The 18,674-nt window shown below is 40.2% G+C and overlaps 1 protein-coding gene across 1 annotated transcript; it reads left to right on the forward strand.

The window, feature by feature from the left end:
- The first annotated feature begins 2,009 nt into the window (after positions 1-2,009).
- Positions 2,010-12,303, forward strand: LOC141987737 (uncharacterized). Its single transcript, XM_074953433.1, has 4 exons — positions 2,010-2,316; positions 7,541-8,138; positions 9,428-9,508; positions 10,910-12,303. Exons 1-4 carry the CDS (start codon positions 2,049-2,051, stop codon positions 11,034-11,036), a joined length of 1,074 nt encoding a protein of 357 aa, XP_074809534.1. The 5' UTR covers positions 2,010-2,048; the 3' UTR covers positions 11,037-12,303.
- Positions 12,304-18,674: the final 6,371 nt, after the last annotated feature.

Consider the following 18,674-nt stretch of genomic DNA (forward strand, 5'->3'; position numbering starts at 1 on the left):
AAAGGGAAGCCTGCTTCATTGGGCTTTGGAAAGGACTTAGTTAGGGTATGTTATGCAAACCATTTATTTTGTTTTTACGACTATTCTCTCTCTCTTTGTAATACATCTTGTTTTCAAGACAATTGCTGTTGTACTGTGTGACTCCATGCAGAAATCTACAAGAGATGAGAATCCCAGAAATGGGTAAGAGATGTGGAGCATGACCTCCCTCCCCCCATTTTCTCAGTCAGAGGGGGCATGCCGAGGTGTTCTTTCTCGTTAAATTTACCACAAAGGGCTGCAGGTGGTGAATACAAGAGAGAAGCCTAAAGACCCAGGAGGAGACATCCGTGGACAGGGGTGAGGGTGACACCTATACAAAGAATCTTCAATGAGAGATTCTCTAACATCTCCTCCAACATTCTATTTGATTTAAGGATACTTTTTAAATCCTTGGTCAGTTATTGAATACCATGAAGAAATGGCCAATGACTAGACCCCTGAGATAGTATGAACTCCTACCCTGTGGTCATTCTGCAAAAGGCCTACAAAGTACTAAACCTTATTTTTACTACTGTTAAAATGGCTCACTTACAAGAGCTTCAAAAAAAAGTCAGTGAAATTGAAATCTGAATTTTTAGTCATAGAGGTTTTCACTATGTTCCCTTCTCTTCTGTGTTTGCTTTTCACAAAGATTCAGGAATGATCGCATAAGCAACCAATTTTAAGTCAACGTTGCAGACTATTAATAAAAAGCTAAAGCTAGTTTTGTAGATGCAAATATTTGCACCAGACGTCCGATTCTAAATTATGGTCATCCAGTCAAAGAGCAGAAGTGTATTACATGCCCTAGACATCTAATCAAAACAGCTCAGTTTGAATTTCAGATATGGAATATTTACAAAAACTGCTCATGAATAAGCCAGCCGCAGACCAAGAATTTGTTTCAGAAATTATTTGGCAAATTATTTTGAACAGCAAATAACTTTGAAATAATGAAGAAAATCATGGACAATATGGAAACAGAAAAAGCCACAAAATGCATCTGTTTGATTTATCGCTCCAGGAGATGCCCCCAAGGTGTGTGTGCTGACTTTACTGTTTGTGAACAAGTCGCACAAATTGTGAAAAGTGAAATTCTCATTTAAAAAAATCCTCTTAAATGTTTAATCTAGGTTGTTAGCAAAACAGTTAAATACATGTGGTTTGATGGTGCAACTGCTACTTTTGAAGTTTATTGTTCAAAATTCTTTGGCCCGTCCATTCCCCCAACCCTCCCCGCCAAAAAAGCCTAAGAGAAAAGTTATGTTATACTGAAACTAGAGGAGAGTAAACAGGGAACTGAATGACTCAGGGACTAAGTCAAGGGCCTTTTACTTTTGTGACAATAATTAGAGTCCCGGCTCTAGTACAAAGTGAAATCGATTGAGTGGTCTGAGGTTCTGACCCCCAGTGGGTAGCAGCTAGCTGTACAAACAATGCATAATATTCTGGAAGGATTTAGGACAACTGGCAGTTTGTGCTCACTAAAGACATGGGACTGAGGTGGAATGCAGAATAAACCACCTCTCATGTGTGCAGAGGGTGGTCTTCCCAAGTCAAGGTTAATGTCATTCGTGCAGGGAGTGTGGGAAAGCATGCATTACTGCTACCGTTGCCACAAATGGCCTGTGAATAGATTAAGGGACTTCCGTTTCCATAACAACGAGTCACTTAATCTAAATGAACAAACTGTATTTAAAAAACAGAAACAAAAATTCTATACATCATCTTAACAAAAAACAAAATGCTTTTGTCCCAACAGCAAACCAGGGAGAAAGAAAGAGAGGGAATGTGTGTATGTAGTAAACACACATCCTCCAAATGAAGTCTTCTAGGGCTTTCTGTTTACCAGTAATTAGTTTTCAGGACAGTGCCAATGGCACCAAGTCCTTGCAAGTAATTAACTGCAGTTTTCTGGCTGAGTATTATTACCCCTCTGCAATTATAGCTAGAAGCAAAACACAAGGAGCCAGCAAAAGGCTACATTCTGTTTTTTCGCTAAAACTTTGTTTACTCACAGACCCACCATGAGCATTGTTTCTCTGTTTTTAGGACTCATCTGTGGATTGCTGTTGATGTTTTGTTCTTACTTCCCAGGGGCAGGGAAATGCCAGTTTATCTGGGGAAGAGATGAACAGTTAAGCAAGGCCATTCTGGAAATGCTACATATCAATAAGTTATCCATACCTCTCAGGACCAAACCTCACCACTACATGAAGTTAGTCTATCATCTACGAAATCCACCAGCCTTAAACAGTGAAGGGACTCTTGTGCAGAGTTTCAGGAGAATCCAAGGTAGGAAACTGACCACTATTTATTTGTGATTTACATCATATATTGAATAACTTTAAACATTACCATGATAAACAATTCCTAAGCGGAAAAAAATATTGCCATTTTGAAATGCTTTCCTTTTAAAAACAGGTTATCCAATAGATTTTCTTTTTTTTTTCCTTCTTCTTCGTATCATTAATGACATTGCTTTTATAAACCTATTACTTTACCATTTCAATATCTGCTTTATACATTTTATAAGACACAGCATTTGTTTTGAAGGATCTCTCTGCAGTCTCCAAGGCCAGAGTTAAATAAAAAGGGTTAGGGCATCATTTTCTTTCAAGTGACTGCTTTGAGGAAAGAGCAGTTAAGAAATGAGACGCTACCTTAACTCCCAACCAGCTAAACTTCCGTCACCAGTTGAAACTACCTGCACATGTCAGCCTTATGGAGACTATTGCCAAGACAAACCACATCAAAAAAAGTCCTTACTCACATTACTAACAACAGTTGATATTTTAAAAAATGAGTTTTTAAAAATCTCATTTACTTGTCACCATTTATCCAGTCTGTTTACTTTGTGCTTGTCATGCTGCTTGGGCAGTGAAACCAGAACGGCATGTGTATGTTGAGAATATAACTATTAAGGCTGATGGTTCAGAAGTCTGGAGATTTTATGCAAGTAACTTAACACCTTAATTTGCACACTTGATGACTATATCTAATCTAGTTACATGAAAGACAGCAAGTGGCATGATTACCAGACAGAAGCCTGGCAAGGTTACAGCATAAAAAAGTTTCAGGAATATAGAAATTGCTTCAGAGTGGTTCTGGCATCTCCCTGGGTCCATGTCTAGATAATTCTGGGGCTTATTTGGCTACTTCTTGTCCTGGGCCAAGTAAAGGTCTGTGGTTGGGGTTACCACTACCCCTTGGTCCTGGCTGATGCTTGCCCTGTGCTGGGGAGGGGAACTAGATGCTTTCTGCCATCAACTGGGGGATGCTCTGGTTGGGATGCTGGCCCTCAGCTGAGTCTCGCTCTGGCTGCTCTTTGTCCCTTGCTTCCTGGCTATAGGGCGTGGAGGGTGGCTCAAGCCCTGGCTGTGGCTCCTGTTTCTTGTTACAGCTTACAGGCCCCTGTACTCGGAGATACTGGGCAGTGCTCTACCCATCTATCACTCTAGCTATAAGTCTATGGCCATGGTGGATTATGGTGTAGAGTACATTTCTAGGGTTAGAGTCCTGGAGGACTCCGGACAGAAATCCCATGCAGAGAAGCCCTAACCAAAGAGACACGGCTAAGAGTGTCTCCTCAGGTCTCTAAATTAGGATTGACTTCCTGGGCTAAATACAAACATAGTGCTACCTTGAACGGGTAGGCTGGAGTGGGGCTAGCTCCCACACTACAAGTGCCAATGTCCCAAAAGGGCACGGACATCTAGCGTGGAGGTAGGGGTAGGCTCCAGGTCTCCTGCACACATGCTGTTGTCAGCAGTGGGTGGCAGGAGACAGCAAGCACTGCTCCATTTTAGAGCAGCTGTTAAAAGCACCGCTGAGCATCCTATGCCTCATTGTTCTGGGGTATTGTGCTCTGAACCAGTAAGGGCCCTCAGGCACCCTAGGTAAATAAATGCTGCAGAGATGAGGTCTGGGTGAATAATCTAAGACAGGTGGGAACCATCTGAACTTAACCTCAGTCATCGCATACCTGGGAAAAGAGAAATGGGATATTTACAGTGCCACATGTCTTGGGCTTCCACATGGATGGGTGAATGACATGGATGAGGGAAGAAGGTGAATTATCTGGCAAGGAGAGTCACACATCATCCACAGTCTTCCACATAGTGATTAGTGTGGGCCCTCTTCAGTTTTGGACCTGGCCAAACTGGCTAGTCTGGGTCCAGATAGTGCATCAGTCCTAGAAACTGGGTGGGCTTCTTCTAATCTATGGTATCAGATTGGACCCTGATGACCTATAAAAGGACATCCTTTGTGCTGGTGAGGCGGAACATAGTGTCTACAGTGTAAGACTAAGGTCCTGTCCACACCAGGAGCAGAACTGGGCTCTGAAGCTATTTATTTCCCACAAACTCTCTTCCATTTCTGCTGTTGTATCCTAGAAGTTAACTAACTAATGCTCCAACAGTCCATCCCCATCCTGCTCAGGGTCCAGTGCACTGGTTAGTCCTGGGAGAATGCATTTCAAGTAGGGCTATCGCGCGATGAAAAAAATTAATCGCGATTAATCGTGTGATTAACAGTGCAATTAATCGCAATTAATTTTTTTAAACGACACTAGAATACCATTTATTTTAAATATTTTGGATGTTTACTACATTTTCAAATATATTAATTTCAATTACAACACAGAATCCAAAGTGTACAGTGCTCATTTTATATTTATTTTTGATTACAAATATTTGCACTGTAAAAAACAATAGTATTTTTCAGTTCACCTAATACAAGTACTGTAGTGAAATCTCTTTATCATGAAAGTTGAACTTACAAATGTAGAATTATGTACAAAAAAACTGCATTCAAAAATAAAACAATGTAAAACTTTAGAGCCTACAACTACACTCAGTCCTACTTCTTGTTCAGCCAGTCGCAAAGAGAAACAAGTTTGGTTACAATTTACAGGAAATAATGCTGCCTGCTTCTTGTTTACAATGTCCCCTGAAAGTGAGAACAGGCGTTCTCAAGGCACTGTTGTATCCGGCATTGCAAGATATTTGCGTGCCAAATGCGCTAAAGATTCATATGTCCCTTCATTCTTCAACTGCCATTCCAGAAGACATGCATCCATGCTGATGATGGGTTCTGCTTGATAACGATCCAAAGCAGTGTGGACTGATACACGTTGATTTTCATCATCTGAGTCAGGTGCCACTCACATCGGTACCTTCTTTGCGTTTTGTCAAATCTGCTGTGAAAGTGTTCTTAAAACGAACAACATGTGCTGGGTCACCATCCGAGACTGCTACAACATGAAATATATAGCAGAATGCGGGTGAAACAGAGCAGGAGGCATACAGTTCTCCCCCAAGGAGTACAGTCACAAATTTCACTGATGCATTATTTTTTTACGAGCCTCATCAGCCTGGAAGCATGTCCTCTGGAATGGTGGCCAAAGCATGGAAGGGGCATATGAATGTTTAGTATATCTGGCATGTAAATACCTTGCAACGCTGGCTACAAAAGTGCCATGTGAACGCCTGTTCTCACTTTCAGATGACATTGTAAATAAGAAGCAGGCTAGCAGTATCTCCCGTCAATGGAAACAAACTTGTTTGTCTTAGCGATTGGCAGAATAAGAAGTAGGACTGAGTGGACTGGTAGGCTCTAAAGTTTTACATTGTTTTGTTTTTGAGTGCAGTTATGTAACCAAAAAAAATCTGCATTGGTAAGTTACACTTTCAAGATAAAGAGATTGCACTTCAGTACTTGTATGAAGTGAAGTGAAAAATACTATTTCTTTTGTTTATCATTTTTACAGTGCATATATTTGTAATAAAAAATAATAACATAAAGTGAGCTCTGTGCACTTTGTATTCTGCGTTGTAATTGAAATCAATATTGAAAATGTAGAAAAACATCCACAAATATTTAATAAATTTCAGTTGGTATTCTATTGTTATAAGTGCGATTAGTTGTGATTAATTTTTTGAGTTGATCGCACGAGTTAACTGCGATTAATTGACAGCCCTAATTTTAAGCAATGTGTCCTTTGACTTTCCATGCCCAACTGACAATAAGATGCTACTTTTAATTGGCAATCAGATAGGAAACAAATATTCTCCCCCATCTGGGACGATTTAGTAGATTTATTTAGAGCCAAACTCAGCCTGCAGATGTGTGTGCCAGTTGTACTGATCTTGCTGGAGCTGGCGTGCACATAGCTGAGTGTGGAATTTGGTTCTCAGGAACCTAAGGCACAGAGATAACAGCCAGTTTGTACGAAACAAGATCATCTTAGCTTATCTTAAACAAATAAGCATATGAAATAAAACAGAGAAGAAAAACTATTAGCGAGCAAGAGAGTTGCAGGGAAAACAGACAGAAGAGTTTAGTGAAACTCACTCGGGACCTTAGACCTTGGCTGACATCCAAAGTACTGTCTTATGAAATAAAAATTAGACATACACTGACGTGGTTGGAAATCTCTGTTAAAAAATAATAATAAAAGGAGCCAAATCTGAGCTGGCAGCAAAACCAGGCTGCACATCTCCCTCCAGAAGGGTTGAACCAGTGAGATCATTAGCAAGGTAAGACCATTACAGCAATGCCATGTTTCATTAAGGGCCTGTGAACATTTCTGTTTTATCAATTGAGTGTCAGGGAGGTACAATTCAGACATTAAAAACAAACAAAATATGTTGCAAGTTGAAACTTAAGTCCATGCAAACAAATTTGTGACTTCAAACAATTCTTTTAATAGACGTGTTTACAAATATTCACAAAGGTCATACTAAAGTTACTAAAAAGAAATAAAATATCGTCTGGAAATTTACTGATTTCAAGGTCATAGTATGTTTCTAAATAAATACAGATTTTTTATTTGAAGTTACATTTTGCATCAATATTTTTAAAGTTTTACAAGGGTCGGGCCAGATTCAGTGGTACACCCTGACTTTAAGCCACTCGAATGCCTTAAAATAGGTTTGTGGTGACTTACTGTCATGAGATCAGGGCAAATCAACCAGAGCATACTTGGGTACCTGGCCCTTGGATTTCATAATATAGTTTTACTCTGTTCCCGCACGCTTCAATAATTAATTGGTTTTGTAAAATGCACCTACTGAGAATTTCTAGGTACACACAGAGAAAGAAAATCACAGTTTAAAGTAAGTGAACTGACACCACGTCAACAACAACAAAAATCTCATGATACAACAAAACTCAGTCCTCTCTCCCTTAAACAAGAAACTCATCTCCCCTCCCTGCTCTTTCTCAAAAGCACCTCTTTCAACAAATCAGCCTCTTAGTGAGGCAAAACACAAATAGGTCTTTCACAATGCCCTGAATATCAACAAACTTGGGTTCTGTTGAACTATTGGGGAAAGAAAATTCCAGAGCCAAGGGCCCTCATCCTCTCCTTCATCTCCCTCCTTGCCCTCCTGTCTACCCACCCTCTCTGCTCCACTGAAACCACTACCACCACCACTGCCTCAGTTTCCCCTTTAGCTTCTTTGTCTACATGTTCCATGAATGAAATAAAATTTTACATTTATTGTTCTCCTAGGTCCAGATTTTGGCATTCCAGGATGGCTGTGGTTTAATATTTCTTACCTGAAACCTTCCATGAGGCTTGCAGAATTAGTTCTTCTCAGGAAGACTCTACACCCAGAATCGCTGACAGTCAATGTTACTGTGCACAGCATCTCCGTGGTCCAGGGAAATATCACAGAAAGCGAAGCCTTAGATGAGAAAGTGCTGACGTTAGATGAGCTACCACCATCTGGTTATGATGTCTTTAACATTTCAGCCATTTTGAATGAGACCACCTCAGATGTCATAGGCTTTCGGCTACGATTCACGGATGACAGTGGCAGCTTGGTTCTCCATGAAGCTCTGACTAAGAGCCTGTACTGTTTGAACAGATGCACCCAGAGTGAGCCCTTACTGGTGGCTTATCGCTTCCTGGTGACCGAGCTATATGGTGGAAGTAAACAGCAGGCCACTAGAGAATGCCAACACTGCGCTACAGAGAGAAGGAGAAACTTGCCAGAAGATTCCAGGCTACAACAGTGCAGCCGTCACCAACACTATGTGAACTTTCAGACAATGCAACTGAGCCACTGGATTCTGGAGCCTCCTGGCTTCTTCACAAGTTTTTGCAAGTAGCCACTTTTTAAATCTCTTCAATGAAGTAGGAATGTGCAAGCGTTCCAGTAACTGTTGGCTATGGGAAGTCCACTCAAATGATTGGAAAGTCAGTGTGTACCAGGTATGTCCAGCAGCACATTTGCTGGATATACCTGTTACGTTTGGCATTTAGAGTAGGAATTGGGGGTTAAAATGCCACATCTTTTCACCTTGAGAGAACTGGGTTCAGATTTGGTCACAACAGTTCAGTAATATGCTCTCAGTGTGGGGCCAAATGGGCAAATATAGATGTCTTAATGAACCCACTATTTAGCAGGGTTGTCAGTGTTTAGAAACCAAACACTGGAACAGCATGGGTGTGACAGCAGTGAAGTTCTGATCTGGCTTTAGTCAAGCATCCACCTACTAGCTGAAACACAGAGTACATGGTATGATTTACTCAAGCAGCATAATTTCTGAGATATAGTGGTTAATGTAGCCACAAAGTGACATGGTTTATAGAGTGGCTGGACATACCAGTTTTGTCTTTACTTTTCTGCAGTAAATCTGTTAAAACTCTTACCTAGGCACATGCATTGTCCTGCAGTAACGAAAGGGATCAGTGAGGCCTAATACTAATCCTATTCATTGCACTCACTTACTGGAAGATAAGAAAAGCAGAAGCTGCCTCTCAGATTTAGAGAGAGTATCACAGACTATGCTTAAGCACCTAAATGTAGTCAGATGTTCCATTTTATCTGTCCTTAGTCAAAAGACCAAGTGGGTTCACTTCTGTTAACCCAGAATGTTTTAGCTGTCCTTATGTATCTAATCCTAGGTCAATATATGAGCAATGTAGCATAGTTTGTCATAACTGAAACTCTATATTTTTGTGAGGCAAATTCTTCCACTTCAAGGCAGCTGGGGAGAGGGAGGGAGGGAGGGTATGAGGTTCAAGTCACTGGTCAGTCCAATGGAAAGAATTTGACTTTAGGGATGAATGGTACTTGAGCCTTTAGTCTACACTTTCAAAAAGTTATTCTCTTGCCCTTACAAATGCTATTTATAAGACTACTTCAGTAAGACAATAATGTCCTCCATTTGGTATATTGGCTAAAACCCTTGAATCATATTATTGAATCTCATGTTATAAAAATACATTCAGCTGCAGCAGAAACTAATATGACTTTTAAAAAACTAACTATGTATTTGTGGATAATCTAAGCACTATACCCAGATGTACAGACACTCTTTCCCCAACCTATGTATTATATAATTTTTTTTAACATTAGCTTTAATAAAATGTTTAAATCTTTTCTTTAAGAGGAGAATGCTCTGACGAAGAATCTGGAGAGCTCTCTGAAGCACATCCGGGTGTAATAAATAAAACAGAAAATTGGATGAGGTAATACATTAAATAGGACATAGATACCTATAGCCTTAATAAAAACAACACGGAGCCCAATTCTACAGCTGCTGCGTGGAAGCACGTCTCAATGAAATTAAGAATTGGGTTTATGACAATTACAAATACCAGTCTGCTTGAATAACAGTAGCACAACACAGGGAGAAAAAGTGTTAACTGGCCCCAGAAATAGCTTTAACCTCTAGCTGGAATTTTCAAAGGGGCTCAAGACAGACAAGTGCCCAACTCCTATTGAAAGTTAATTGAAGTTGGACACCTAACACCCATAGTTCCTTTTCAAAAACCAGGCTTCAATATTGATCATTCAGAAAATACTTGACATGTGTTTGGACAAACATTACTGAGAGCTGGTAAGAACCAGCAAAGCAACTGGATTTTTTTTTTAAAGTAAAGTAAAGTAAAGTAATGTAATGAGAAACATATGTGGGCTATCCTTAAGTGAAGTGCCATTCACAGTAGAAATGAGCACAAACTTCTTAAAGTTTGGGGGGGTTCAGTCCACATTTTGGGGTGTGTGGATCTGGGTTTGTTCAGGTTCAGTTCTAATTCACACATAGGAGCCGACTTCCGATTTTCCGGGGTGGGGTGCTCTCTCCCAAACCCCGCCCCCACTCCACCCTTTCCCCCAAGGCCCCACCCCTGTCCCACCTCTTCCCGCCCCCTCCCCCTGAGGATGCCCCATAGAGAACTGGTGCCTTCCCATACTGGGGGGGGGCATGATCTAAAGGAGAAGTCATGTGTTCCCCCTGCATGTTCCACCACTCTCCCTGGGGCCACCATGCTCTCCCCACCATGTTACCTGCAGGGATGGGCGCCCTGTCCTCCGGCTGTGACTGCCCACCCCCGCCTCTCTCCCTGACAGGGGAGAGCCACTTCTAATGCCTCCCAGTCACTGCTCTGCAGCCCGGCAGCTGCCTGAGAGAGCGGGGATGGGGAGGTGGCTTCCACTCCCTGCCCAGGCTCAGCTGCCCAGGACCGCGGCTGAGCATGCCAGAAACCTGCCCGGGGAGGGTGGTTCCAACTCGCCAGGCTGGGATCTGGGGTTTTGGGGGGTGGGAGGGAGCAGGGGAACGATTCATAACTTTCCTTGCTTCTCCAACTGGCAGACCTCTTTTTTTTTTTTTTTTTTAAGTGGGTCCTGTAGTGTACAGTAATGTGTGGAAGTAGCAACAGAAATCTCAGGCCGAGCTCCTCAGCTGATGTAACTGGCATAATGCCACTGATGGAATTACACCAATTTAGAGGCCAGATTTTTAGCTGGTGTAATTGCTTGTTTCAGCTCTATAATTTGGTATGGCAAATTTGGATCAATATAGTACCTTGAGATTATTTCCCCTCAAATAAAACTAATTTCAGATGTGTTTGGTTTTTTGCTTGCAGTTCCCACTGTGTGCCCCAGAAGCGATCCTCCATTAACGTGATGTACTTATCTCATTCAGAAGATCTTGTGATTGAAAGGCTGAAGGATCTGCGAGTAGAAAGTTGTGCATGTAATCAGATGTTTTGATAAAGTCTAGGTCTCTAGTCATCCCTAAAGATTTGAAGTCTTTGTCACTGCAGAACGGGAACTTTATAGTTTCAGGGTGCTAAAATGGAACCCTATAATCTTTGAGATGCCCTGTTCCTCTGTAAAGAGCCAGTTAGATGTGTAGATTTCACAGTCTGTACAGCAGATGATAACCAACAAACCAAATGTATCAAAGAATGGCTTGAGGTTGCATATAAATTACAGCTAAATGGTTTAACCAAGGAGACCTTCAAACTCACAATACAACATTGTCACTACATCATATTCAGATTACCTTTTGCCTGGATTACTGTGGCATGCCATTGAGAATAAATATATTCCTGGTGACCTTTATCAGTATTTGTTCCAGGTGGAAGAAAAGGACCATGTTCAGGCTTTTTCCACATTAAATTTGAAAACCTCATTATGGATGGGGGAGTAACCACTATCCCATGAATAACTGAAGGAGGACAGGGTACAGCATGTTTTAATATAAAGTGTCATTGTTAAAGTACGTCCTTACCACAGGGCCCCCTTTGCAGTGTTGTGCCTTGCAGCAGCCACTTAGCTTCAGTTTCCCAGCTGATCTGCTGCTGCACCCAACCTACCCCACCTTCTGTGTCAAAAAGGCTTAGCCCTGAAGCAAGGTCACTTACAGTTCTGCCCCTTCTGGCAAACAAGCATGAGCAACACAAACTTTTAAACTCTTCCCTTTTCTCCAGGGGAATCTGCTAAACCCTATTCTCCCCTGTCCCCAGCCCACCTTCTCTCCCACAGCAAAAGCAGCAGCCACCTCCTTTCCCTCCTACCGTCTAGCCCTAACTACTCTCCTCTGCTACAGGTGCCTTAATTTAGGCTGATTGAGCCTTCAGTAGCCCATTAATTCTGTCCAGTGATTTACAGATTCCCCAGACTATAGGGCCTGATACTGCATCAGTTAACACATTGGGAACTCTTCCTACGAATTGAGTCTATTCCTTGCTAGGCAACTCATTATTAACTCAATTGGGAACTCTGCTTTTCTCATGGTCGATTTTCATAATTAAACTGTGACATGTCTGAGATGTGTTAACAATGTATACTGTGTATCAGACTTCGTTTAGATGAAATACCTTAAGAGGTATTAAGAAAAAGGAGTGGATTTTTTTCTCTGGTGGGGGATGTCACTTAACTCTGAATATCAGGATAATGTTCCTGTTCATTCTAGAGTTCACTGTAATCCTTTGTAACTACTTACACATAATATTTTTATAAAAACAGGAACGAAACCCAGGGACAATGTGGCTGATGTTTTTCCTTTGTCATACCTGTAGCTCCTCTGACAATAGAAAGTATTTTTTAAATTAAAGGTTGATTTAGAAAACAAATATAGTCTGATTGGTGTCTGTGCAAGACTGCAAATGACATTTTAGAGATTTGAATGCTGAAGAATCCAGGCAGACTTTTAAAAACAAAAACATTCAACTTGTAAACCAGAAGTTAATCTTTTTCAGGAGTATAATAAGATGTTAAAATGAATGCAGCCATAATAAAATAATTTTATATTTATATAGTGCCTTTCATCCTAAAGGATTCACTAACAGTTTAAAAACTATGGGTCTATCCTGAAAACACGTAAGCACAAAAGTAATTTTTACTCACATGTGCAATATCATTGAAGTCAATTGACCAAACAACAAATATCTTATAGAAAAGGCACAAGGGCCCCCCTCCTTTGTTAGATGCTATAAGCAAATTTAAAAAACATGAAAACTCATTCACACTGACCTATAAATCTGAATGTTTAGATTGATAGAGAGATATGATTTACAATATTCAAACAAAATACTGCTTTTTGGAATGGAGACAATTTATTACATGTTAAACTTTAAAAATACAATTTACTGTAATTACATCAGCTTGTATAGGTGTATTCAAGTTAAAAATAAAAGCTACTGGAGACTAGAATAAAAGTTAAATGTCAAGACCCAAATAAGTAGTTCTTTACAGATGAAAGATACAATTTAACAGAAAGTGAGTCTGAAGTACTGTGGATATAAACAGCATAATAAATGTAAAACATGACTAATGTTTTATGCTAATATTTGTAGGAGACTCTTATTTGATTGCTGTCCTGAACTGATAGAATATTCTAACATCAACCTATCTCTAGTTTTTGCTACTGCATTAAGAGATTTTTCTATTTAAATTGCTGCTAGTGACATCAATATACTAAAACATACATGTATTTTAAAATAACTAAATGGCTTTAATTTTTCTAGCCATTCTGTTTAATTCTGCAAACCTGTATTCATTTTTTGGTAAGAGGGTGGAGCGTAGAAAGGAGAAAAGCACAGGATAAGATGTTTAACATTCCATGACTGTGTTACAAAGGCCACCTTCTAAGGGGCCATTTACACTGGAGAGATGTATACTGGCTGCAATTAGTGCTTATAAAAATCACATTGATTAGGCCTGCTCTGAGCAGGATTACATGATAATGTTAAAAATGCCAGTTGCAGCCAGCAGCCCATCTACATTAAGACTCCCAATAGAGCTAAAATCAGTGAAGCTGAGCCAATGTGAGCAAGTGGGAAAATTTATCCACTGTAGATGGCCCCTACTTGCAAATCTAGATTTTACAGGGAGGGTGACAGGCAAGCGATAGGGTGGGGCTTACTGTGTACATTAATCTGCATGCATCGGTCCCAATCCACAGCCTGAACTAAACAAGACATCTTTTTAAAAATAAACATGCCAATTCCTGCCAAAAATATAATAGTTACCAACAAATAGTAAAGAAAATTGTTTTTAAATTAAACTTTTTCATTTTAATTAGAGAAAAACTAAAATCATTTCTAATTATAATTTTCTTAAAATATTTTTCTGAAAGAGGAACTGTCTCTTTCTGCGAACTCTTCCTCTTTGTGCTCCGGGTGGCTTAGTGAGAAGTCTCCTCACCTGGTGGGGTCTTTAGAGTTCCTTGTGCTCAGATGAGTTTAGGGAACCTTTAAAGGCCCATCACATGTTTAGCCCTGATTTTACAAGTAGGTCCACACAGGCACAGAGGTCTGCTCAGGCTGAACTCCTTGCAGGCCTTAGAGGGACAATAAAATAGCCCTTCAGTAAATCCTAAATCCTTGTTCTCACCCTAGTTGGAAATGCCAGTAGAGAGGAGGCAAGCTTACCTATCAACCACCATCAAAGCCCCACCACCCTTTCCCCACAGTTGTCAAGAGACAACTCTCAAAACAAGTTAGGACTCTGTGAGCTTTTAGACTCCATAACACATTTTGGTCGCTTTTAGATTATTTTAATGGCTATAAGTACCACAGCAGCTGTTCTTGTTTTCCTTCCATTTGTCCCATATAGAAGCACAATCCTGTTATTCACAACCCCCTCCCTGTACAACAGGCCATGGCTTCCCCAATCTAGCTGTGCTGGTAGAAGACCTACTTTCATCTGCTGTTTTTAAGAGGCAGGAGGTAGACACCTGCTTTCCTCTCTGAGTTGCATCTTTTCCTCTTGCCCAGATACCCACTACTCTCCTCTCTCATTTCTCTTTTATGTCCCTCTTCTCCTTCCCTTTTGAGGTTTTTCCCATCCTTTGTCACCATTCCCTCTGGCCCCATGTGCCGAGGTTCTACCAGCTCTCACTTCCTGACATCAATGCCTGGGTGTTATAGGAATATCTACCCAAATATTTGCTCCCTTCTGTTTCTGCCTCCCTCATTTCTCTCTACTTCCACCCCACTTCCTTTCACCACTTGTCCTCATTTTTACCCTTTTTCTTTCTGCCCCCTCTACAGTGTTCCTTTTCTTCCCTCCTAAATTGGGCTAACTGCTGCAGCTGGCAAGGACCAATGGACGGTTCCCTCTGCCACTGCAGCGAGGCATAGGAACCAACAGTGGACAGTGAGAGCTAGGAAGAGGATGAGACATCTGAAGCCTCCAATACAGCCTTGCAAGCAGACACTGAAGTTCTGAATACTCAGAACAAAGAGGAAGATAACTGGGACTCTGTCAAAACTCAGGGGAGTTCCAGCCAAATTGAGGCAGGTAGCAAATACGCTTCTCTGGAGAAGGGAACTCAGGTGATGGCCATTTCTTTCCCCGCTATCCCTGAGCCACTTGGCCAAAAAGCTCAGTGGCAACTCATTTATTTCCACTGACTTTTAACTCTCCTGGGGAGAGCCAACAATGGGTTGTTTATCTCTCCTCTCATCCCTTTTCTTGGGCAGCAGGTGTAGAACTCAAGTACCGAATTAGGGAGAGCAAGGACAGTGCTGGTGGCCTCCACAGCTGTCTAGAGCATTCCCTATTGTTCTCAAATATCAATTGAGTATCTAAAGTATCTCAGGAGCAGCTTTTATGAATAGAGTCGTTAAACTCATGCATTCAGTGGGTATCCAGGAGAAGAATATATTTTAGGAGTGGAGGAAGAAACTCAAAGAAATTTTGAATGGGTTTGGAGTCATTTTAAGGAAATAAGTACATTACATTTGCATATATTCAAAATCTACAAAGCACTACTGGGCTATGATTGACCCAGGCTTTGTATTGGGACACCAGGCTATTCTCCAGAGGCGAATGACTCTTAACCATGCAACTCAAGAAGGAGGCAGGCAAATATGAACCAATGGAGCAAGGCAGGCAAATATGGACCAATGGAGCAAGGCAGCCTTTTAAGCTTTGTCTGCATGAGGAAATGTTACCCCCCAAAAATTACTACTAGCAGATGAACTGGTGTTAACACCTGCACACAGCCTTAGACTCTCCTTTTGTATTTGAAATATATCTAAAGCATCAATTAAATGTGCAGGCAGGCCTCCCTTCAAAATCAATGGGAGCTGTGTACATACATCCAAAGGCAGGAGAGGTAATTGGCATAATTGTTGTGGTGTCACCATTGAGCAGAAAGGATTTGAGGTCTATTATAGAGTGAACATGAAAACATTAACATCAGTATCCCATGCTCTGCTACAAGACGTATATCAAATAGGTCTTAAAATAAATAACAGGCTTAATTCAGGTTGGTTTGAAAAAAAGTGCATTCTTCACACAAAAATATAAAAGTCAGAATAAACAGACACTTTCACCTAATAAATTTACCTAAAGCATCACAGTTGGTATGTGCACGGAGTGTGATGACACGTGGCCAGATTCTGATTGGCATGGATCCAGAAATGCCACTTATTTCAATGCAGCTATTCCTCATTTACACAAATGTAACTGAGATGTGAAGCCAGTCTATTTATTAGAAATATCCCGAGTCCTTATGTCACTAACTTCTCTTCCAAAGACCCCCAAAGTTGCTGCTGTTCAGCAACAATACTCACTATACCTGCCATAGATTCTTCTGCTCACAAACAAACATCAATGAATAAATAGCTTTCTAGCAAATTTGTTGTCCTGTCTCCCCAGGTAAATTGACTAGAAGGTTGATTATAAAGTCTCAGTCATAGATAATTGCATAATACAGTATTTCATTGCTTGTTTCTCCATCCACTTTGTCTAAAATCTGTTTATTTGAATTGCCATTAAGAATCAAGTCAGAAAGTATACTATTTATTAGTCTATTAAATAGTGACCTGTTTTACAAATTACTATCAATTGTAGATATTGCCCCATTAATCCGAGTACAAATGTAACTTCATTCAGCCTTCCTCTCTCCACATAACTCTGATTAAGAATCCAGTTTAAACACCTACTGTATGGAAGACTAGCAACAAAAGCCCCTTATGTTATGAGAATAATCCTATATTATTATCAATTCAACTATCATGCAAGCGATGTTTATATAGAGGCAAACCCCAAAACTACAGAATCCTTGTGAAACAGAAAAGTGAAAAGAGAACTTGCTTGAAAAATGGAAAACTTAATAGGCTGTCTGCAAAATACAAGGGAAAACACTTTCCCCTTTGGCTTTCACAGGAATCAGTACTTGAACTTTATTTACATGTCAATTTGTATTCTACGCATAGAGATCAAATGTAAATAATTTTTAAATTCCCCCTCCGACCAAACCAATGGAATAATGGATACTTCATGAAAAATAAAACCCCTGAGATCTATTTCTGAAGTGAAGGGTGGCAAGGGGAAAAGGAAGTTTTTAATATTATCACATACAAAAAGAATGCAAATTGAATTAGACCATAAAAAGTTTGGAAAAGGCCTTTAACAACAACTGCTCTGTCAAAAAAATAAATCTGGATATGGAATTTTTACATAATCTACTTTAAACCATGCATAGGCACCTCTGCACTAGGATGAACGTCATCCATAGAAAATGGCATATTTTTAATTGAAGCTGAGGTCTACACATACCAATGAATGATCACTGCACTGAAATTTTTATCCTGTTTTTACAAGAACATTCCCTTTAAAATTTTTTGAAACCTTTTTTGGCAGGGGGGAGACATGTACTGGCTCATCTTTTTAAAAATATGAATGTGTTAAAGGAAAACTGCAATTGTATGAATAATAATATAATTCTTTGCTCTTCTATAGCACCTTTAATTCCTAGCATCTCACAGTGCTTTAAAAACATCACTCAATTAAGCCTCAACAAGTAAACTCAACCCCGTTTTACAGACAGGGAGCCATCTGACTCCCATCCCATAGCATCTGAGCATCTTACAATCTTTAATGTATTTATTCTCACAACATCCCTGTGTAATAGGGAAATGCTATTACCCCTATTTTACAGATGAGGAGCTGAGGCACAGAGAGACTCAGTGATTTGGCCAAGGTCACACAGGAAGCCTGTGGCAAAGCTATTATAAATAAATAGCTTCCAAGAGAATGAGAGATCATTTTGATCTAGTCTGAACTTCTGTATGACACGGGCCACAGAACTTCCTCAAAATAATTCCTGCGGTATATCTTTTAGAAAAACATCCAATATTGATTTTAAAATTGCCAGTGATGGAGAATCCAACCAACCCTTGCTAAACTGTTCCAATGGTTAACTACCCTCACTGTTAAAAATTTATTCCTTATTTCCAGTCTGCACTTGTCTAGCTCCAACCTACAGCCATTGCATTATATTATACTCATCTCTGCTAGACTGAAGAGTTCATTATTAAATATTTGTTCCCTACATAGGTATTTATAGACTATTAAGCAAGTCACCCCTTATCCTTCCCTTTGTTACGCTAAATTGATTGAGCTCCTGGAGTCTTTCACTATAAGCTGTGTTTTCTAATTGTTTAACCATTCTTGTGGCTCTTCTCTGAACCCTCTCCAATTTACTTACATCCATCTTGAACCAGTATTCCAGCATTGGTGCACCAGTGCCAAATACAGAGGTAAAATAACCTCTCTATTCGTACTTAAGATTCCCATTTATGCATCCAAAGATAGCATTGCTCATTTGCCCACAGCATTGCATTGGGAGTTAATGTTTAGCTGATTATCCATCATAACTGCCACCTCTTTTTTCGGAGACATTGTTTCCCAGGATAGAGTTCCCCATCCTGTAAATATGGCCTACATTCTTTGTTCCTAGATGTATACATTTACATTTAGCTGTATTGTTTGTTTGTGCCCAGTTCATCAAGTGATCCAGATCCCTCGCTCTGAATCAGTGACCTGTCCTCTTCATTATTTACCATCTCCCAATTTTGTGTCATCTGCAACCTATATTAGTGATGTTTT

The sequence above is a fragment of the Natator depressus genome, chromosome 5 (genome assembly GCF_965152275.1).
Source record: "Natator depressus isolate rNatDep1 chromosome 5, rNatDep2.hap1, whole genome shotgun sequence".
Classification (NCBI taxonomy): domain Eukaryota; kingdom Metazoa; phylum Chordata; order Testudines; family Cheloniidae; genus Natator; species Natator depressus.